Source organism: Acomys minous (assembly GCF_964271855.1).
Source record: "Acomys minous genome assembly, chromosome: 17".
Taxonomy (NCBI): Eukaryota; Metazoa; Chordata; class Mammalia; order Rodentia; family Muridae; genus Acomys; species Acomys minous.
This window is the reverse complement of record NC_140500.1, coordinates 24,220,731-24,243,588: the sequence shown is the minus strand read 5'-3', so window position 1 is coordinate 24,243,588 and position 22,858 is coordinate 24,220,731. Positions and strand designations below refer to the sequence as shown.

At 49.8% G+C, this 22,858-nt stretch overlaps 1 protein-coding gene across 2 annotated transcripts in view; it reads left to right on the top strand.

Moving 5' to 3' along the window:
* The window catches only part of SLC6A13 (solute carrier family 6 member 13), a 39,020-nt gene extending 16,503 nt beyond the window's left edge, over positions 1 to 22,517 (top strand). The window contains exons 3-15 of one of the 2 annotated variants that reach the window (XM_084766728.1): positions 3,313 to 3,447; positions 5,816 to 5,968; positions 8,546 to 8,630; positions 9,344 to 9,476; positions 10,355 to 10,489; positions 16,818 to 16,921; positions 17,799 to 17,923; positions 18,901 to 19,013; positions 19,303 to 19,440; positions 20,150 to 20,252; positions 20,551 to 20,651; positions 21,454 to 21,624; positions 22,096 to 22,517. In XM_084766728.1, the coding sequence (XP_084622854.1) occupies positions 3,313 to 3,447; positions 5,816 to 5,968; positions 8,546 to 8,630; positions 9,344 to 9,476; positions 10,355 to 10,489; positions 16,818 to 16,921; positions 17,799 to 17,923; positions 18,901 to 19,013; positions 19,303 to 19,440; positions 20,150 to 20,252; positions 20,551 to 20,651; positions 21,454 to 21,624; positions 22,096 to 22,218 (1,619 nt within the window). In that variant the 3' untranslated portion in view covers positions 22,219 to 22,517. The remainder of the gene's footprint in view (positions 1 to 3,312; positions 3,448 to 5,815; positions 5,969 to 8,545; positions 8,631 to 9,343; positions 9,477 to 10,354; positions 10,490 to 16,817; positions 16,922 to 17,798; positions 17,924 to 18,900; positions 19,014 to 19,302; positions 19,441 to 20,149; positions 20,253 to 20,550; positions 20,652 to 21,453; positions 21,625 to 22,095) is intronic. The other variant, XM_084766729.1, reaches the window with a different exon arrangement.
* Positions 22,518 to 22,858: the final 341 nt, after the last annotated feature.

Here is a 22,858-nt window from a genome sequence, read left to right as displayed (position 1 = left end):
CTGTGAGTTCGAGGCCAGCCTGGTCTACAAAGAGAGTCTAGGACAGCCAAGGCTACACAGAGAAACCTTATTTTGAAAAACAAAACAAAAAAGAATGAGAGAAGCACTAATGTATGAGAGAAACATAAATATTTGGAAGGCAGTTAAGTCAATTGTATTTTTTTATTCTTTTTTTGGAGGGAGATGAGGAGAGAACATCTTAAAAAATAGCCCCCATTGGCCTAGAACTCACTATGTAGAGCAGGTTGACCTTGAACGCAAAGATCCACCTGCTTCTGCCTCCTGAGTGTTGGGACTAAAGATGTACCATGATGCCAAGTCCAGTTGGATTTTTAAGAAGGAGAAAACAAGTCTTCCTTCTCTTCTTCCTCCTCCTCCTCCTCCCCTTCCTCCTTTCTTTGGTATTTTTGAGACAGGTTTTCTCTGCGTAGCCCTGACTGTCCTAGAACAGGTTCTGCAGACCAGGCTGGCCTCAAATTCACAGAAATCCACCTGCCTCCTAAGTTCTTGGATTAAAAGGCATGAGCCCCCATTGCCCAATTTGAGAAAGCAATCCTTACCTTTGCCAATGCAGTTACTGTTTCTGGAGTCCTGTGTGGGCATCCACTGCTCTGTGGCATCTGTGGCATCTGTGGCATCGCCCTTTCCTCTGCCTGAGGAACTTCTTTACCTTTGCTTGTGTGTCCTGCTGCTGCTGGATTCCTCCTTGTCACGACTCGAGGGGCTTTTACTTCATTTTTATTTTTGAGTAATCTTTTTCTGCATGTAAAATTCCAGGCTGATGACCTTTTCTTCTTATTACTATAGTGCATCTGCTGCCGCCTGGCTTGCGTGCATTGTTTCCAAGGGTTAATTTGACGTTATCCTTATCTTTGCTTTTCTGTACTTTCGTGTCATTTCCTCCTCTGTTTACTTTTAGGATCCCCGGTGCCCCACACTCCCTGAAAAAGTCTTAGTGCAGTTTATGTAATTATCCTAAAAGCAACACAATTATGAAAAGCCTTGGTTTAGGCTTTTCCACATTTCTTTTGGTAAGTGATACTCGAGGTGTCTCTGGTGGAGGGCTGACTCTTTTCCAGTGTCAAAAGATGCACACACTGTCTGGTATCAGGACAGTCTCAGCCTTTGGTATGGTGAGTGGGGTCAGGCATTATTATTTTCAATCTTTTGAAACAGTTCATCCTGTGCGTGGCCATACCACCCTGTGTGCACGCAGTCTCATCTGGGTGGTTCTTTCTCTCACCTCAAGTCATTTCCTCTCTATGTGGGTCTCCCTTTTCTGGTACTCCTCATCCCCCTCTCCCAATACAGGGTTTCTCTGTGTAGCCTTGGCTGTCCTGGGCTCATTTTGTAGACCAGGCTGGCCTCGAACTCACATCGATCAGCCTGCCTCTGCCTCCCTGAGTGCTGGGATTACAGGCGTGCACCACCATGCCTGGCTTCTGGTTACTCTTTACTATGGACTTTCCTGTCAACTTTGACAGTAGGTGGAAATCCATTTAGAGAAAAATGCTAGCATGCCTGGCACCTATAGTAGCCTCTCCTTAGCCAATAATTATAAGGAAAGAATCAGAATGATTACCAAAGGAAAATTTGATTTTAGTCTGATAAGCGGCCCTGTTTGTAATCCCCCAGCACTTGAAAGCTGTAGCAGGGGAATTATGAACTTGAGAGCAGCCTGGGCTGCAGAGCAAGGTCATGTCTCAAAACTCAAGTCTTTAATAAAAAGCCCCAAATTAGTATCATAATTTTAATTTTAGGAATTATAGATCTGGACCCAAGGGGGCTGCACAAACTGTTGCACTAAGCAAGGACAATGCATAGAGTGAACCTAGACCCCCTGTTCAGATCTAACCAATGGACAGCTCATTCTCTACAGTTGTGAGGGGAATAGGGACTTCCTCTGACGTGAACTCTGGTGGAGAGGGCTGGAGGGCACACAGAGGAAGGGGAGGCAGGCTATGAGAACTGACAGGCTGTGGGCATATGGTGGGGGAGGAGGGCCCCTTCTGTCAGAGGTCTAGGGGAAGCGAATAGGGCAGAAGAGGGAGGAAGAGTGGGAATGGGAAGATACAAGCTAGGGATAACACTCAGGATGTAAACTGAATAAATTATAATACATTAAAAATTAAAGCTCGAAAGATGCTCCACCACACAACAAGGACATTTGCTCAACTAGGTTCATAGTGGTTTTATTTGTCATAGTCAGAATTTGGAAGCAACCTAAATGTCCCTCAACTGAAGAATGGATGAAAAAACTGTATTCATTTACACAATGGAATACTACTCAGCCATTAAAAACAAGGAAATCTTGAGATTTGCAGGCAAATGGATGGAACTAGAAAAGAAGACCCAGAAAGACATGCATGGTGTATACCCACTCATAAGCAGATTATAGCCACGTAATACAGGATAACCACACTACATTACAGAGACTGATACACCAACCAAGGACCATGCATGGTGTGGTCCCAGCACTTGAAAGCTGTATCAGGGCCATTATGAACTTGAGAGCAGCCTGGACTCCAGAGCAAGGTCGTATCTCAAAACTCAAGTCTTTAATAAAAGGTCTGAAATTAGTATCATAATTTCCCTCTGTTCAGATGTAGTAGATAGGCAGCACAGTCTCCTTGTGGGTCCCACAATCTGGGGAGTAGGGACTACTTCTGACATGGACTCTGGCCTCCCAACGTTGATCACTTCCCCCTGGCAGGGCAACCTTGCCTGGCCACAGAGGAAGAGGACAGACACAGGTAGTACAGATGAGACTTGATAGGCTGAGGTTCAGATGTTAGGGGAGGGGAGCTCCCCTTTCTGAGGACTTGCGGGGGGAGGGAGGGAGGGAGGGAGGGACAGATGATGAGGGAGGGGTCTACAATTGGGATGTAAAGTGAAAAAAATTAAAAAATAAAAAATAAAAGGACATTCTTTTTGCCCATAAAAAATTAAAATAAAAAAAAAATTATAGTCTGTGCTGAGATTTCCTGGTACTTATCTTTCGCTGGTCCCCGTGCTATTTCCACAAGTGATATGTCACTTAGGCAGCAATTGCTGTTGAGTGGGGAGTAAACCTTGCGGGCATTGATTCAAACTGCGCAGTGAAGACAAAACATGGGACCACACAGCTCCAGATAATTTGGTGCCTCTTGCTCCCTGTTGTGATAACAGATAAGTACGTAGTGTCACCTGCAGTTTGCATGCTTCCTGCCTCTAAGATGCCAACCATCAGTGTGGGGTGGTACTAAAAGGAGATGAATGTGGACCACGAAGAGACGGCTGCCAGGTAACGGGCATCCAACTTTCTACCCACAGGTGCCTTTTTTATCCCCTATCTCATCTTCCTTTTTACCTGTGGCATTCCTGTCTTCTTCCTGGAGACAGCGCTTGGCCAGTACACCAACCAGGGAGGCATCACAGCCTGGAGGAAGATCTGTCCCATCTTTGAGGGTGAGTGGCTAACTCTGTGTCCAATTCCAGGGTCATGAACTAGTGCTTATAACCCTTATTTAGGGTGACCAAGTGGTGAGCAACAGTTCGGACATTAAAACGGGACCCCGAGTCTCCATATTACTCTGCTTTTCATCTGTGAGCTGCAGACTGAGCTAGTGTCTTGGTTCATCAAATAGAATGAGGAGAAGTAAGTGTAGAAGTGAGGCAAAGGCTTTGGATTGAGTGGGTGGGCTGCAGTGATATTTTACTGTATGTGCTTTAAATACATAAGAATGATTTAACATTAACAGGACATATTTAGTCAATTAGAAAACACTTAAAAAGAGACTTTCATTTTAAAAAACATCTTCAAAATTTGTATTTTTACGTGCATTGGTGCTTTGCCTGCATATAGGTTTGTGTGATGCCATGTGGATGCTGGGAATTGAACCTGGGTTCCTTGGAACAGCATTCAAAGCTCTTAACTGCTGAGCCAGCCCCTTATATAAAAAAGATTTTTTTGTTTCATTAATTAATTAACATCCAGATAGGCACTTCCCCTCCCTCCTCTCCTCATGGCACTGCTTAGCCCCTTTACTTATCAAGCTCTATTTGGGTTACTTCTGGTTTGGAGGGAGTTTTATTTCACTATTTTTTTTCTCCTTTCTGTAGCCCTTATAATGCATTGCTATGCAGTAGATGTGATTTAGCGTCTGACTTTCAGTTTGTTTTGTTTTCCATTTTCTGCACTGTGATCATTTGATGGCTTGTAAACTCCCATCAAGTGAATACACCATAATTTATAAGTTCTCTGCATGAGGCATTGTGCTCATTTTCAATTATTTATAAAACTTTCATATTCTAGCACCTCTGTTTATATAGAAAGTTCCCTCCTGCTTTGAAATGATTTGTTTAGAGACAAACTCCTGGAGCGGGATCATTAGATCAAATAGACACCAAGTTGGTGATGCTCCAGTCGGCTCATCAGATGGTCCTGTAGAAGTGTTAACTGATTGACAATGCCACAACACAGGAGAGTCGTCTGTCTCTTTAAAAGTTCTTGAAAATCCTCTTTCATTTCCTGTGTCGCTCAGAATTGAACTCAGAACATACATGTTCTACCACTGAACTATATCCTTAGTCCTGTAGAACATTCTAATGTCTAAACAAGTATAAAGACCACTGAGTTACAACACTCGTAAAATCAATTAATCAATTGATTGATCAGCCAACCAACTAACCAATTAAACAAACTTTACCAGGAAGCCCTGGGTGGGTAAAACGTGTGCAATGCTAGCATTCAGGATGCTGAGGCAGGATACTGAGAGTTTAAGACCAACCTGGGCCCCTTTGACTATATGGGGCCTTCTCTTAAAAACATCACCAAAGCGGTAGCTACGAGAATTGGCATCTTACTGTGTTATTTCACACCCTGGTAGCTATTAGAGATGAGGAATATTTTAAAACTGTTCATTCAGCATTTGTTTTTTCTTCTGTGTGAATTGCTGGTTTTGTGTGTGTGTGTGCCTGTATGTGTGCATGTGCACGGGCGTGTGTACCTGTGTGTGTGTGTGTGTGTGTGTGTGCACGCACATGTGTGCCTGTGTGTGTGCGCACATGCGTGTTTGCGTGGCTGCGCGTGTGTGTGTGTGGCTGTGCGTGCTTGTCTATGGAGGCCAGAGGTCAGCCTTAGGTGTTTTTCCTCAGGCACTGTCTGCTTTTTTGTGTTTGTTTGTTTGTTTGTTTGTTTGTTTGTTTTGAGACATAGTCTCTCCTGGCCTAGGACTTTCCAAGTAGGCCAGTCTGGCTGGCCTGGGAGTCCTAAAGATCTGCCTGTCTGCGCCTCCCCAGGTTGTGGGACCAGAAGCACATGCCACCACATCTGGTTCTGTGGATCAAATTCAGGTCCTCATGCTGGCAAGGCAAACTTTTTACCAACTGGGCCATAATATCCTCAGCCACGTTCTTGTATTTTTGCTTCAGAAACCTATCAGATGAACTGTGGAGAATTAAACTATTGTCATAGTAGAGTTGGTGTCCCTTACTTTGAGACAGGGCCTCACTATGCAGACGAGGGCGTCTTTTCAAGTGGTGGTAATCTGTGAGATCACAGGTGTGCGCTATTCTGCCTAGCTCTGGTCTTGTGCTTTTGAAAGATAATTCAAGGCCTGATAAATACCGAAGTTTAGGCTTACCAGCAGAAGACAAGAGAAAAGTGCTGGACCAACCCAGGAGACCATCGGAGCTTAGAAACTCTACTCTTTTGGCCAGGAGGCTAGGCCTAGCACTTCTTGCCGTGGGCCCTGAAAGTGGCATGCAAGTCCCTTCCTGCACAGGCGTGGGTGGTGTGTGAGGCTGTTTGCACTGCCCCGGCCCAACGCTTCAGTCCCCTCCCCAGGCATCGGCTATGCCTCACAGATGATCGTCAGTCTCCTCAATGTCTACTACATCGTTGTCCTGGCCTGGGCCCTCTTCTACCTCTTCAGTAGCTTCACCACTGACCTCCCCTGGGGAAGCTGCAGCCACGAGTGGAATACAGGTAAAATCACTACCGGGGAGCCCACTTCCTTTTCCTGCCTTGCCACGTTAACCAGGAGCGAGCTGTCACTGTATCCCAAGCATCTAATCTCTGGCTCCTGTTTTGAACTCAGAGTCAACCAAACAGGTTATGATGAATTTATACGAAGAAAAAGAGTCGGCGGCGGGGGGGGGGGGGGCTGGAGTGGAGTTCAGTGATAGAGCACACGATCTGGTGTGTGACAAGGCCCTGGCTTCCTTGTCTAACAGTCCCCTCCAATGTGAGGCATCATCAGCCTCACAAGCAAGATGTCATGGACTTAAAAAAAAAAAACCCCTGATATGTTCTATTTGTGTACTCTGCAAATGGAGCTGACTTCTTTTTCTGTGTTTAGTCACCGATTCATTTCTACCTGAAACATGGCCTGTTTGATATGTCAACCTATTTGTTCTTCGCATGTGGTATGATGTTAAGTTTGCCAAACTTGTAATTTATCCGGGTTCCACTCAGCCATGAGCTGTTTTGTCCATTATCAATGAAATTTATGATACCAATTAACTTCTGTGTTTGTAAAGACATGTGAGCAATAGAGCCATTGAAGCTGATGTATTGAGGACCGTGATAATAGCAAAGGCATCTGGGGTGAGACTTCTCAATAACCCAGCCTCTGAGGACAGCTGTGCTCTCTGTGCTGTCCCCGTGGCTACTGAGCACCTGACACATGGCCAGGGCATCTGAAGAACAGGACTGTGGAATTTTCTTTTTAAGCACTGGATGGGCTAGTGGCTCCCTCGCCGGATGTCACAGATGAAGAGCATGCTGGCCGCTGCTTTCCTTTGCTTCTCATTGCTCTGTGTCATGGTCACTGTCCAAGGATCTTTTAGTGCCAGTCCCCAAGGCCGTATGAAGTGGTAACAGCAACGGTTAATGCGTTCTTGTACGGAGAAACCCCTTGATTCCGAGTCACTGCACTTTGAATCCTTGCTTTGCCAGGCTCAGATTAGCTTTCATTCTACCTTCAGGATCTGGCCTCTGCCTGTTACTCCTAACTCACCATGACAACCAGTGGCCTAGTGTCTCACACTCCCTTCTCAGGCAAGTCCTTGCCCATCCCTGGTACCACCTGCATCCACCATCTTCATCAAATGAAAAGCCACATTTTAGAAGGATGCTTCCCAACAGTCCAAGACTGCAGCAGGGCTCCTCTCAAACGTTCTGATGGCCTTGCACTGACCCTTGGCCCTCCTGGGCACTTTCCCTCTTGCTGCTTACTGATTTGGTTGTCCTACTAGCTGGAAAGGCAATGGGGCGGAGAGAGTGCTTCATTCTGGCACAAACTGGCAGCCTACCTTAGAAGATGTCAAGAAATGCTGAAGGCTGAGGGATCAAGCTCTAATCTAAGCCCTGCGACTGGCAGCAGCACATGAAGGCAAAGGGGCCTACTCTCCTGGGGCTGTCGCTGGGTGGCAAGAGACACACTGTCTCAGTTATGGTCACTACTGCTGTGATGAGACACCATGACCAAAAGCAAACTTGAGAGGGAAGGGCTTACTCAGCTTTCCACATCACTGTCCATCACTGAAGGAAGTCAGGACAGGAACTCAAACAGGGCGGGATCCTGGAGGCAGGAGCTGATGCAGAGGCCATGGAGGAGTGCTGCTTCCTGGCTTGCCCTCATGACTTTCTCAGACTGCTTAGTTATAGAGCCCAGGACCAGCGCTGGGCCCTCCCCCAATCAATCACTAAGAAAATGCTCTATAGGGTAACCCAAGCTTAGGGAGGCATTTTCTCAACTGAGGCTCCCTCCCATCTAATGGCTGTAGCTTGTGTCAAATGGACACAAAAACCAGCCAGCACACACACTGTGAACAAAGCAGGCAGGAATATAGAAAGAAGTGGTATATATTGTCAGGCTTGGTGGTGAGCACCTTTGCTCACTGAGCTACCTTGCCTTTGTATTCCCCCAACATTATATTGATGACAAAACATTAAAAAGAGTGTCAACATTATATAAAATTCCCAAGTGATGTGCAGGTGACAAAGAGCTACCATTTTCTTGCTTCATGTTTACATCTTCATTTACTGTCCCATCAGTCACTCATACTAATATCCGTGTTGTAGAGAGCAAGGGAGTGACGCTCGGGCTTGGGGTGCTAAACTCTCACCGGAGGCCACACAGCCAACATAGCCAGCACTCTCCGACCTTGCCCCTGCATCTGTGCTCTTGGCCGTGATGCTGTGACTTTCCTAGAAAGTGCTCTTACCATTTCTCCGAGGGCCGCGGCTCCACCTGGGACGGCTCCCCAGGGACAGCTTATATTTCGAAGCACCTGGCCCACAGAGCCTCTTTCTGAGTGCTGTTGGACCACGCTTTAATGAGAATCTCTAGACAAATGGTGGAAAGTCCGCAGCAGGAGTGTGTGAGAAGTGAGAGGCGGGCTCCTGGAAGGCTGCTAACACGGCGGGAGGTGTAGGGTTCACCACGGGATTCTAGGCCAGGGCCCCCCAGCCACCTTGCTTTGATCCTATTCTCTTTAGTCATGCCCAATGTTGACTGACGAGCTTTCTTTTCCTTCCTTCCTTGGGGTTTGTGGGTAGAAAACTGTGTGGAGTTCCAGAAGGCCAACGGCTCACTGAGTGTGACTTCTGAGAATGCCACCTCCCCTGTCATCGAGTTCTGGGAGTAAGTGAGGCCCCCATCTCTCATTTGGATGGGGCTGCATCTTCTAAGGAAGGGCCTGGGCTGGGGGTTTTCCTGGGCAGAAGCTACGTGACTTAGTTCCACAGTACCTTTTACTCTGGGTAATACAGGGCTGTTCTCAGATTAACTCTTATGATTCTCGTGTTACTGTGTCCATATACATAGAGAGCACCTCTACTCCTGACTGTCTTCCCCTCTGGCTGAAGGTGCCACACATGCCATCTAGACCCTATCCCCAAGTGCTATCCCCCAAGGCTTTATCCCTGACACCAAGCATCCTCAGATAGACGGGGAAGTATATGCCTGCACCCCTCCCCCATGCTCAGCGAAGACTCCGAGCACACTGAGCTGGGCACAGTGCGTGCTAGCCACACTTTAGATCTACCTCCATATCTGTGTAAAGGAGAGCATCGCAGGTCCCAGTGCAAGGAGTGGACAAGCCTTTAGAAAAGAGGCTGGTGGTTCACCTCTGCTGCCCATCCATGAACCGTCCGTCGGCGTTGGGGTGGCTGCCTAGCATATTTGTGGTCCTAGGTTCTATGAGCTAAATAGGAACACCCCCAATAATAATAATAATAATAATAATAATAATAATAATAATAATAATAATAATAATAAACAATAACATAGAAGGGAGAAAGAGGAAGGAAGGAAAGAAACCCAAGAAAGAGGACAGGATACATCTCTTCTCTCAGGAGGCGAGTCCTGAAGCTCTCGGATGGCATCCAGCATCTGGGGTCCCTGCGCTGGGAGCTGGTCCTGTGCCTCCTGCTCGCCTGGATCATCTGCTACTTCTGCATCTGGAAAGGGGTCAAGTCCACAGGCAAGGTCTGTGCTGGTGAGCTTCTGCCCCTCCCATCCCAGGACAGCCTTCCTTTCCCAGGGGCTATTGCCTCTTGGTTTAGCCTCATCAAGACAGGACAGACTGACATATAGGTTTACGTGGCTTCCCTTCCTTGAGTCTGTGCTTCTCATGGGTTCCATCCACGTACTCCTGGGAGACAAATGGAAAGAGAGGCGGGGGGGGGGGGGGGGGGGAGGGGGAGGAGGGAAAGGGCAGCACCAGAGGAACTCCAGTTTGGAGTCTATAGGGTGTGCGAGTATCTAGCAAATCTAACCAAGTCAACGGGTCCCCATTTTATGAAACAGCTCAGTGGATAGAGGATGCTGTTAGACCACATACCTCACAATGTTTATCAGTTAATACAAGAATTTTGGCCTCTCTTTGCCCTAGCAAGTCTGAAGTGGTGTGTGTGTGTGTGTGTGTGTGTGTGTGTGTGTGTGTGTGTGTGCATCCTGAGCTCCTCTGGACTCCTGCCCCAGAGGCTTCTCATAAATCTTCTTTCCTAATCTGACTGCCCAAGGAGGAAGGGGTCACATGGCATAGACATTTGCATACTTGACACCAACGCTGTAGCTCTAAGCACTTGTGTTGGCAAATGCTTGTGTTCATCCGGCCACTCCACAAGTCCTGGATAGCATGGGGGGGGGGAGGTGGCGGGGCGGTGGGGCGGGGGCTGGAGGAAAGGAGAGATGAGTTTGGTTCCAGTCTTCGAGATACAGAGCTGAACAGCTGGGCAGCAGGGGAACTCCCTTGGCCTTTTCCATGGGATGGGAGCTCTTCCATCAGACTCCATTCCCCTGCTAGTGAATTCCCGCAGGCCCCTTCCGTCCTCACTCCCTTCTTTCTCCTCTGCCTTGGTCAGGTGGTGTACTTCACAGCCACTTTCCCCTACCTCATGCTGGCGGTCCTGCTGATTCGAGGAGTGACACTGCCTGGTGCAGCCCAAGGGATTCAGTTTTACCTGTACCCCAACATCACACGCCTGTGGGACCCCCAGGTGAGAAGCTTCGACAGCACCACCCCATGGCTTCCCGGGTGCTTGAGCCATATGGAGTATCCCAGCTCCTGGATGGTCCCCAATGCATCTGTGGTGATGATGGTCCATGGGGTGGGGGTGGGGGTGCTCCCTTCTGCAGATACGTGCTAGCAATTTCTTGTGGTCATAGGGTGCCTGGCACTGTTCTTTCTTGGCCTACAGCTGCCCTAGGGCGCCCAGGGCACTGGGCACCCTGCCAATAATCCTTGAGGAGTACAAATATCACTAAGCACCTTTACTGGTAGACCACGCCCCCTTTCTCTCCTCATTATCAAATCCCAGGCTTCTTTCTTAACCTCCTCCTTTGTCTCTCCCCCTTCAGCCTGCCATCCCCTTTGCCCTGCGGTGCTCTTTCTCTTTCTCTCTGGCCCAGTGACCCCCGACCTGTCCAGCTTCTGCTTCCTGCTCCTCCTACAGCAGCTGGGTTGGTGTCAGATTTCCTGTCAGTTGTCACTTTCTGGCTTCAGGCTTTGCTGGCCTAGATCTCTTTCTCACTCCAGGGCCCAGAGCTTTGCTGAGTCCAGGCAGGAGCACTGGAGGGTTGTGTTACTTCACAGTGGGGGTGGGGGTGAAGTAGCCTGAGCAGGAAGCCCGTGCTTCTGGCAAGTGTCCCCTCCGCAGCCTAATGGAAGGCTGGCCACGCAGCAGAAGCACGGAGAGAAGGCTACCCAGTGTTACATGCTGCCTGAGCTCCCTTGGCTCAGTGGGGAGGATGTGTATCAGTCAGTAATGTTCCTCTTGGTTCCGGGGGACGTGTCAACACAAGGACCCTTGGGGTGGGGGTGGGGGGAAGGACTTGAGGGCAAGTGCCTCCCCTCCCAACACCTAGAAGACTGTTGGATAGCCTTCCAAGTGATTAAAAAAAAAAAAAGGCAGACACAAGCCCTATCCGCGAAGTTGCTGGAAGATAGCAAGGCAAGGGATGGTACAGGGCTCCCGAGTCCCCCTGGCCTGAGGCAACAGCTCCCCTTTGAGCAGAACTTTGGCTCGGTCCAGAGTTCCCAAGTCTTCAGCCTCCTCTGGAGGAATTGCAAGTCTTCTCAGAGCAGCCATGGCTGCCAGCAGTCAGGCCTGCCCTGGTCAGGATCTCCTCACAAACTCAAGCCTCCTCGAGTCTTCCTGTGGGCTGGGAGCCTTCTCTTCTCTGGGTTCTCAGAAAGCACAAAGAGCAGGCTGCTATGAAACTGGTGCAAGGGCCACTGGGACTTGGTCAGGCTTTGGAGCCGAGCTATCTAGGACTAGAGCTGTTGGAGCTTCTGGGACTCTGGAGCTCAACCTGCACAGCTGCTTTACTGTGCAGACGGGTAGACTGTGGCCCTAGGGCACACATGGTATTTTTTTTTTGAGACAGGGTTTCTCTGTGTAGCCTTGGCCATCCTGGACTCACTTTGTAGACCAGGTTGGCCTCGAACTCACAGCGATCCCCCTGCCTCTGCCTCCCGAGTGGTATTTCTGTTCCGTGGTTCCAGAGCCCTTAGTCTTTGCCTGGAACTAAAGGGTTGTGATGGATCATAGACAGTAAGCAGGCAGCTCCAGGGCAGCAGTGTGGGCAGGTAAAGGCAGGCTTGGATCCACCTTGCAGAAGAAACCCATTGAGGTTTTGGAACAACGGAGCCATGAAAGGGGGTGGGTGGGTGGGGGCGGGGAGGAGAAGCTCTCTTTTATATGTAGGTAAGGCTGAGAGCAGGAAGGCAAGGCCAGGCGGGTAGGCTGAGAGACGGAAGGAGCCCACTATTTGTGGCTTTGTCCTAATTAGCTATTTATAGCTAATGACCACTCTGTCCCTGTCACTATTAAGCTGTTCCCCTGTCTAAGCCAGGTGTGGTGGCTCATGCTTTTAATCCCAGCACTCAGGAGGTAGAGGCAGGCGGATCGCTGTGAGTTCAAGGCCAGCCTGGGCTACAAAGCGAGTCCACGACTGCCAAGATAACATGGAGAAACCCTGTCTCGAAAAACCAGCCAACCAACAACAACAACAACAACAACAAACAAACAAACAAACAAAAAAGGTTCCCCTGTCTTATTTTAGCTAATCCTTACACTATATTAACGAGCTACTCCCATTTTATTCATAGAGAAACTGAGGCCTAGAGACGTCTTTAGATTTTGTGGTATTGGAGACGACAGCAGGGCATGATGCATTGCCAGGCAAGCCCTCTACGCCTGGGCTTTAAGGCTGTCTGATTTTACACTTGCAACTGGAAGCCGGTCTGGACGGTGGCAGATCCTACAGGCTTTCTCAGCAAGTCTGGAAGGCAAGGTCCCTGTCTGCTCACCCTGACTTCTTGTGCGAGTCAGTCACCAAAACCGGTATTGAGCTGCGGTCATTCTGTGCCAGGCCGGCTCTAGGTGTAGTGTTTAGTATATAATCATTTCCAGAAGACATGAGTGTGGGTCTTCAACTCCGGGGGTTAATGAAGCTGTGTCTGGATTGCCTCAGAGAGGAGAGATTACGTTGAACTCCTGTCCCCATCGTCTATTTCCCAGGCAGCTGTCGTGGACACAGGGAACTCACACGCTTGTTCTGTAGGCTTTGTGGCTGTGGGCAGGGAGTAGTTCCAAGGGCAGCCCGGTTACAACTCCATGTTGAAGGTAGGTGGTTGCCGTCAGTGAGCTGAGTGTTGCCTGTTGGGAGGGACATCCTGCTGGGCACTAATTGAATGTAGTTGGCACTCTTGGGGAGTGTGATAATTCCAACTGGTGTTTGCCTGGCACTTGAGAAGGGTACAGAATCCCCACTAGGTAACACAAAGACTAAAGGCATCTCTCCCACCAAGAGCAGAGGCGGAGAGGAGCCAGGGGGAACTGCTGGGCTCCGCTCTCATCTCCGCCTCTCTGCCAGGCTTGCTGTGTTCTGGCTGGGATCCTGCCTGCCTTTCCTAGGCTCCGGGGCTCATGCTGAGAACTGGCTCTTAGGAACACAGCACCTGCTTTGCTGAGGCCATGTTTCTCTCCCTCATCTTGACCTCTTGTTCTACTGAACTTTGGCCAACAACGAATAAGGGCCGGGAGAGCCCCATGAAAACTTAACCCCCTGTATGTTGCAGTTCTCATGAAGTGGGGTGTTGTGGCCATAGATTAAAACTCGTTCTTTATCTTGGTGTTATCTGTTGAGAGTCGAAACAAAAGCTGCTCATACGTGTGATGTGCTTATCGCCCACCAGGCCTGACATGCTTGGATTGTTTTAATCACCAAATGCATCCTGAGTCAGGCGTTGGCCTCGTTTTATAGATGGAGACATGAAAGCCTAGGAAACTGAAGAGACTTGTCAAGAAGCAAAGCTAGTATGTGAGAGGGATAGGTTTGGTCTTGAGTACTCATTTTGAGACGAGAGACAGACAGACAGACAGACAGACAGACAGACACACACACACACACACACACACACACACACACACACACACAGGCTGGACTGGAACTTGCTTTGTAGTAAAGATGACCTTGAATTAATTCCTGATCTTTTCGTCTCTGCCTCCCAAGTGCTGGGATGACACGGCACTTGCCACCATGGTCCTCTGAAAGCCTATGAATGGTCTGAGTTCTAAGGGCTACATTTTTATTACTCTAGGGGAGGGAATTAACATTTGCTTATGCGTTAGGCAGTTCACGTATGTTACTTCGTTCGTCATTGTACTGATTTTTCTGATGAGGACAGCATGGTTCCGAGAGGTCAAATCAAGCAGCCAGGAATGAACAGAGGTGGGCTGGGGTCCAGATCTGTTTGACTGTTGTTCTTCCATTGTAAGCTGCTGCCCTTCTCAGAATAGCAAGCACTTATCCACAAATATGAGGGGTGAGACAACATTCCTGGATCTGCTGAGGTCTCTCTCTCTCTCTCTCTCTCTCTCTCTCTCTCTCTCTCTCTCTCTCTCTCTCTCTCTCTCTCTTCCTCTCTCCCCCAAAGACCTCTTTTTACCCACATTCCACCAAGTGTTTTTCATACTTCTTCTTTTTTTTTTTCTGGGTCAATCTTGTGGCCCAGTGGGAGACACATCAGAGTTTTGTTCTGAAACCCAGGGTGCCTGGAACGATCTGGGAGTGGGTCGCCTGTGGTGGGGGGAGCAGAACAGCTTGCTGTGTTTCCTGAGGCCTTCCCCCCACCCATTTGTCCTGTTCCATTTTCCTACCCCAGCAGGCTTGGTGGGCTGCAGCTGCACAGAGCGTGGCCTGCCAAGCTCACAGCCGGAGGGCTTTGTCAAAGGCCACATCTGACCCTGGAGCTCTGAACTCTTCGCCCTCCTGTGGCAGCTTCTCTGTTCTCATTAACCACGCTCCTGATGCGGCCCATTTTGCTTCCCTGTCCCCAGCCCCTGCTAGGTGAGGCAAACAGCCAAGTCATGGTTTCTCTGAAGAGTTCTTTCCAAATCCAAGTTCGCAAGTATGCATGGTCACAGGATGGAGCTGGTGCTTGCCTAAGGGCCATGACAGTGTCTCTGTAGTTACACAGAGGGTGCCCTTGTAACGCAGGGCCAATGCACTGTGAGGCATGGGGCAAAAGTCCAAGGCTAGCGAGGCTTGCAGCAGGCTGTACAGCCATGGCCTGAGTGGCCTATCTGGGAGAAAGCAGCTGGCATCATGACAGCTGTCCCATTAACTCAGCCCTCTCACCTCCAGCCCAGGGATACCCTCTCCATCTTAGTGTCCTTTGCTTCAGTGTCTTGCTCTTTAAGTGGCCCAGACCCTATGGAGTCGGGCAAGAAAAGGACAAAACAATGAGACGCCGCTGTGCTTCCCTGAGATAACTAGGACAGTTTTTGGAAAGCAGAGGATCTGGAACAGCATGAAGGAACAGCCACACATGGGTGGCATCACTCTGAATTCCGAAAGCACCCTTACCTCTCCTTGTGGTCTCCCCAATCCTGCACCGTGCTTGCCCAGCTGCCAGTAAAGGCTCAGCCCCCTCACTTTGCCCCACTGCAATATCCCCACATGGTTATCTGGTGCCTTCTACCTCCTGTGTTATTTTCTGGCGAGCTCCGGCCCTTCCCCACCCTCTGCTGTGTTTCCTACTGCTGCTGGCTTTCCCCTGGAGGGGTTCTAAAGAGGCAGTAAAGAGAGGACAGAAGGCTGCAGCCACTCTCCCCTTTTCTCTGCTATCTCTCCGTTTGGTCCCCTGGGCCTGTAGAGACAGAACTATATAGTAAGAGGAAGGACAACTGATGCCCTTTCTCAAGGACTACATGCCAGTGATCCTACAGCTGACTCTTAGCATCACCAGGGAGCTTTGGAAAAGGTACGAGTTCTGGGTTCTCCTCCAGCCTTTGAGATTTGGTGTCTCAGCCATAGGATGTTGGCTCAGGATTTGGAGTGATTCTGAGGTGGTGAGCTGTCATGGGTCTCCAAGACTCCCACCATGCAGAGGAAGCTCGGTACTTGAGTAGGACTGAGTATGATGAGAGAGAGAGAGAAGAGAGAGAGAGAGAGAGAGAGAGAGAGAGAGAGAGAGAGAGAGAGAGAGAGAGGGAGAGAGAGAGAGGAGGGTGGGGTGAGCAAAGGGCAAGGAGACTGAGGGTGGTGGTTTTGGTTAAGGAATTAGGGAGGGGCAGGAAGAGACTAGAGAGCTTTGTGTGGGGCCAGAAGTGAGGGCAGCACTGGACTTGTTATCTGAGGGAGGAAATGATGGGAGGTGAGAGGCCCGTAGCCTCCAGAGCCCACCTTCTGCAACCTTGCAGAACAGCTTAGCCCTGCGCCTTGCTGTTTTTTCCCCCCTTCTCATTGGGATATTATTCTAGCTGTTAGATCTCTAAAGCACAACATGTAAGGCTAGGCCAGGCAGCTGAGATAACAGTGACAGCCGCACTGAGGTTAGGGTGGGGGTGGGGGAGGGTTTTACTCTTCACTTCAATCCCCTGGACTCCTGTGAGTGGAGGATTGACTATTCTCTGCTTTTTAAGACATGGGGTCCTGTGGAGCAAAGCTACGGGCGTGAGGTGGCTTTGGTATGATGGACCCACATTCCTAGAAATGCCTTCACTGCTGATCACACTGCCATGAGACCTGATAGGAGAACATGAGGCAGAGCCAAGGGCCGTGACTGACCGCTTGACAGCCAGCTCTAGATTAGAGCATCCTCTCCTCTGCTAGTTTTCTTTCAATGACCAACATCTGTTCCATCCTGTGGCATCCTTAAGAAACTCTATTTAAGGGCCCAAGGTGGCGAGGCACTAGGTGAGAGATGGGAACAGGTCTGCTACCACCGTGAGCCTGGCCCTGGAGCATGCCTCTGTCCTCCCACAGACACACGCGTAGCCTTTCGTACGGTTCAGCTTCCTCTTTCCCCTTTTGTAGGTGTGGATGGATGCGGGCACCCAGATCTTCTTCTCCTTTGCCATCTGTCTGGGGTGCCTCACGGCTCTGGGAAGCTACAACCAGTACCATAACAACTGCTACAGGTGACTCCTTTGCCTCTCGCCAAGCTAGATCAGGGCAGACTGCGCTAGCTCACGCACCGATCCATCTGCATCCCACCTTAGCACCTCAGGGCTATGGAGAGGTAACATAGGCTGGGCGCAGGATTGCTTTTCAAAGGGTAGCTGTGATTGGCCAGAAGACCACATAAGGTGCCCAGTCTTCCCTGGCTGATTGAGGAGACTCATCAGTACAAGAGAGCTATGCTAGCAAGGCTGGAAAGCAATGGCACATGCCTCGTCACACGCAACGGTGACCAGGTCTTGATGACACTCCCTGGCAAATGATGCGTCCTTACACATCCTCACGTCACTGCCTCGGCCTCCCTCCCAGACACGCCTCTTCGCTTTATGATCCCTCTCTCTTGCCTACCTGGTTCATACTCAAGAGTTTAACAGGGTTTTGATATTATCTGAAATACAGCCCCAGAAATTCTACTGTGCATTTCAAGAGCAAACCGAGACGTCTAAGAAAAATTATTTGTTATTTGCAATTATCTATGTCCGAACCACATGGGCTCATGTCAGAGTGACTGTGTCCCCAGAAGTATAGTAGCAGCATTAGTGGCCATATGCCAGGGCAGAGATAATGGAGAGGCCGGAATATTTAATTTTTTTCCTTCTACATGGCATCATTCTTTCAGGACCACCACGTAAGCTAGTCGGGGGTCAAAGGGGATGGAGGATGGGTGCAATTGGAACAGTCTAAATTCTGCCAGGGAGCCTCACCCCTGGCCCTCTGCAGCTGTGGGAGAGGCTATGATCCCGGGGTTCCTGTCAGCTCCTGGACAGGAAGCGCGGGCTTCTCGCTGCTCTTCCCTGACCTGGCTGCCTGCTTCCTTCTCCCGCCTGCACCCCACAGGGACTGCATCGCTCTTTGCATCCTCAACAGTGGCACCAGCTTCGTTGCCGGGTTTGCCATCTTCTCCATCCTGGGCTTCATGTCTCAGGAGCAGGGCGTACCCATATCTGAGGTGGCAGAGTCAGGTGAGTGTTCTGGGGGAGGCTGAAGACAGGTGCACTTTTGGCCACCAGGATCCAGAGGTAATAACGCCGGGAAAATCTTCTAACTTTGGAGCATTTCAGACTTTTAGAGTGGGGAAACCTAACTCTATGGTGGTTTGTAGAAACATTTCTAAATAATAATAATAATAATAATAATAATAATAATAATAATAATAATAATAATAATAATAAAGTCTCCCAAGCATTTTCCATAAAGGATGTTGAAGCAGTATATTGCACAAGCTATGTGAAGAGCACCTGGCCCTTTAAACAGTGTGAAACTGATACCAATATTATCCCAGCTGTTCTAGTGTGGGAACTGGGTCCAAGGTCGCAGGGTACCCCTTGGCTTTTCAGAGGAAGCTTCCAATAGCTTAACCAGGCTCTTGCCATTTGAATCAGATGAGGAGCGGTTATCTGACGGTAAACGTGTCAATGGGTTCTAAAAGTGATGCTAGGTCACTCATGGTAGGAAGAGAAAAGGCTTCTGGGTAGCCACAGTAAATTGCAGGTCCAGACCAAATCTAGTCTTTTACTACAATTGTCAGCGCAGTAAAGCAACCTTCCCTGCTGTAGTTTTCAGCAGGTCCCTCCCATTTCCTTTCGCTTCCCTTCAGGTCAGCTTCACGGATTTGTTTGGGCTGCCAGCTCCCGCACTTCATTCTTAGCTTGAGACCCTCGGTTTGATTTCAGTGTCCAGAACCCTTGTTAGACGCATGTTTCTTTATTGCTAGGGTCTCTGGGTTCTCTTGTTGCCAGTGATACAGTGGGTGGTGTCTTGGAAACTGGGAACCAAGTAGACATTTGGTAGCTTGTGTCGAGATGTGTTGTTGATGCTAGCTTTGGGGGCAGTTTCTTCCAGCTCTGCTATTCCATGGCCTCATCCTGAGAGGCTTTGGGGTTGCAGAGGCCTGGAGCTGGCTCAGGCTTTGGACTGTATTCCTCTGTTTTTGCTGTAGGCCCTGGCCTGGCGTTCATCGCCTACCCTCGTGCTGTGGTGATGTTGCCTTTCTCACCGCTGTGGGCTTGCTGTTTCTTCTTCATGGTCGTTCTCCTGGGACTAGATAGCCAGGTATCAGAGGTGGCTACTCCGAGCCTGAGGGGATGAATGGTTGTGTGTGTGTGTGTGTGAGCAGGCTAAGCTTATACCCTGGGAGACCTTGAATCATTTGGGACTGGGTGGATGTCAGAGGTGGAGGCCTTTTCAAGGACCGTGAGGAGCTATCAGAGTTGGTCAGCTCATAGCGACTGTTCTCTGGAGCTGGCGAGGGAGGCGGCTGGCTGGAAGGAAGCTGGAGCTGGCTGACAGGGCTTGCTGTGGGCGCTCTCTTTCCCCCACTTTCTCTTACTCTCTCATCCAGTTTGTGTGCGTAGAAAGCCTGGTGACTGCGCTGGTGGACATGTATCCCCGGGTGTTCCGCAAGAAGAACCGGAGGGAGATCCTCATCCTTATTGTGTCTGTCATCTCTTTTTTCATTGGACTGATCATGCTTACGGAGGTGAGAGGCTGGGAGGCTGGGGAGAGGACCAGATTAGAAGCCAAATGGAAAATGACACCTGCTGGGAAGGGCCACAGGACAGGCCTAAGGGCTTGGGGGGGGGACACTAGCACCCCCACAATGAATGATTGAGGGGTACTTTGGCTCCAGGGTAATGGAGGACATATGGAAAGAATGGCTGGGAAATCTTAGAATGGGAAAAAGCGAGCTCTCTAGGTGGGATCCTATGCTTTCCCAGGGATGGCCTCAAAGGGAAAGAGGTACCTACGGGGTGGGTAGCCTCTGTCAGTGTCACCTTGAAGAAGACAGGTGGCAGAACCCATCAGCTTGAGAAACCTGCTATCCCAATCCTTCCTTAAAAGACTGTTTATGTTGTCTGGAGTTTTTGGGTCTAAGCCTAAATAGTCTCAGAGAGACAACAATAACAGGTCTGTTCTCCATCTTCCATCCAAAAATGACAATTGAAAAAACAAAAATGAAACAAAACAGAACAACAACAACAACAACAACAACAACAACAACAACAACAGCAACAACAACCCCCAGCTATCGCCTGTGGCTGCTCAGGGCTTCAGAGTTTAAAAGCTCTCTTGTCTTACTTTGCTGGCTGTGAGCCTCACCACCCTTGCCCTGCTGTGAGGCTGCACGGTCATGGGAGTCCTAGGGGGTCTGCCCTTCTGTTTCCTCCCAATAATCATCTCCCACGCAGGGCGGCATGTACGTGTTTCAGCTCTTCGACTACTATGCAGCCAGTGGCATGTGCCTTCTCTTCGTGGCCATCTTTGAGTCCCTCTGCGTGGCTTGGGTTTATGGTGAGTGGCTTCTGCCCTGGGCCCTGAGCCTAGCACACTCTTCCACGCCAGCACTCTCAGACAAAAGAGATGTTTGCAGCTCACATGCTGTCACAGCTGTACCTCATGCACCTGAGGGGCCTCGCACCTTGTCCTGTCCGAACACTTAACCGCTTTGGCGCTGCCTTTACCTGATGCTGTGTATGCCAGTGAATCCTAGCCAAGTGCTTTCCCCTGAGTCCCTTGTCTGTTTGGCCCCATCCTGGCCTCTCCCAGCCTGAAAGCATGTCTTTTGTCCCCTTTCCTTCTCCCTAAACAGGAGCCAGACGCTTCTATGACAACATTGAGGACATGATTGGGTACAAACCATGGCCTCTTATCAAATACTGTTGGCTCTTTTTCACACCAGCTGTGTGCACGGTAACGGAACTCTCGAGGGGTAAAGGCAGGGTGCAGGGAGGAGGAGGATTGTGGTTGCACCGGAGTGTAGGCTCATAGCTCCGTAGGCCTTGGACATCACTTTAGATTTTTCCTTCTTCCTCTAATTAGATAAGATAGGAGATAATAATTTCCTCTTTGCCCTTCCACAGAGGGATTAACCAAGGCTCAGCGTTGTTGATAAGTTGACATGAGCACAGCGTGAGGCTGATGTCCTGGCACACAATGCTAGCCTGCTCAGAATCACGCTTGTAAGCACCGTAACTGGTCCGCAGAGTGCTTGGCACACACATGCATGTGTCTCAGCATCTCACAGGAGAAGTGTTGGCCTTACCCTCACTTTACAGACAGAACAGGCTCAAGCTAGGATGTTCCAGAGAGTTGGGGCTCGGCAGTTCCTGAAGTTTCTATGGCGTACCTGATATCATGTAGTTGGGCAGAGAGAGAGAGAGAGAGAGAGAGAGAGAGAGAGAGAGAGAGAGAGAGAGAGAGACTGGAGCCCTCATGGCCAACTCTTAGTGGAGGATACGGCAACAGCTATGTCCTAATGAAAACCCACTGAGAAGGGGGACCCAAGAGCCCTGCAGTGTCAGGGAGTGCACACTGGAGAAGGCTACCCAGGAGTGGATTTTGAGCCGAATGTGGGTGGAGCTTGGAGACTGACTGATCTAGATAAGCAGCATAGCCTGCTGGGAGAACAAGCCCTACCAGACAGCTGTGGGGGTGGAATGGGGCTGCCGATGGCACACCAACACCAACCTCTTTCTCTTCCGTTTTACTCTAGGCAACCTTTCTGTTCTCCCTGATCAAATATACACCACTGACCTACAACAAGAAGTACACATATCCGTGGTGGGGGGACGCCCTGGGGTGGCTCCTAGCTCTGTCCTCCATGATCTGCATTCCTGCCTGGAGCATCTACAAGCTTCGGACTCTCAAGGGCCCACTCAGAGAGGTAAGGGACAACGGTGATGGGGAGGGACCTCACTGGATGAGTAGGTCTGGGATGGCAGATGGGTTGCTTTTCATGGGAGCTGACGTGGGACCCAGGGATCCAGAGAAAGAATGCTTGGGAGTCTTAAGAAGGGACACAGGGTGGGGGGTGGGGGCGTGGGGGTGGGGGGTGGGAGGGCTGACTACTCTTCCAGAGGTCCTAAATTCAATCCCCAGCAACCACATGGTGGCTCACAACCATCTATAATGTGATCTGATACATATTGGATACATAATAAATAAATAAATAAATAAATAAATAAATAAATAAATAAAAAAGAAGGGACATGGGATAACCACAAGACCCAAGCTGTGACAGTGGGGTTGGCATCTGGAAGCAGGTTACGGCTGGAGGGTAGGCAGATGTTGGTGGTGAGGAACACTGGCAGACACCCCTCCTCTGCCGTGACGACTGTCTCTACCGTCCTTTCAGAGGCTCCGCCAGCTCGTGTGCCCAGCTGAAGACCTTCCGCAGAAGAAACAACCGGAACCCACCGCTCCCGCTACACCTATGACATCCCTTCTCACCCTGACAGAAATGGAGTCGAACTGCTAGGGGCCAGGGCCTTTGACATGGCTGTGAGCCTGGCTGTGGGGACAGCTATAGCAGCAGAGAGCAGAAGCAGTCCCTCGGTGCTGGGGCAGACAAGACAAAAGGGGGTATTTGGAACCCACCTTCCGAGCTGGGTACCTCCTGTCTCCACTCCCCTATTCCAGAGTGGTCCGAACAGTGTGATGTGCCCGTGCCCGCATCAAGGCAGCTTGGGAGTCCCAGGGAGGGCTGGGGAGGTGAAAGCCTGGCTGGTTGCTGGGCTCTCTTCCCTTCGTGCCATTAAATCCAGCTTCCTCCCACAACCGCCTGCCAACATGCCTGGTTTCTGTCCTCTGTCTGTGCCTTGCTCCCCCTCTTTGTTGTGAAGTTGTGGCTCTCACGGGTCCTGCCTCCTCTTTTTTGAGTTCCTATGAATCACAAAGTAGGTACGACTGCTGTGGCGGGGGAGGGAAGGCAGATAATGGGCCCAGGCGGATGTTCTCCATCATACATTTGGATTGAAGAAATCGGACACTCCCCCTTCCCTAGAGTGTCATGTGTGACCCTGTATTGTCCCCTATCCCTACTTCCCACCACTTTCCTCTCCTCATCCCCATCATGGGATTAAAAAGGGGAGATAGAGGAAAGGACAAAGGGGACCAGA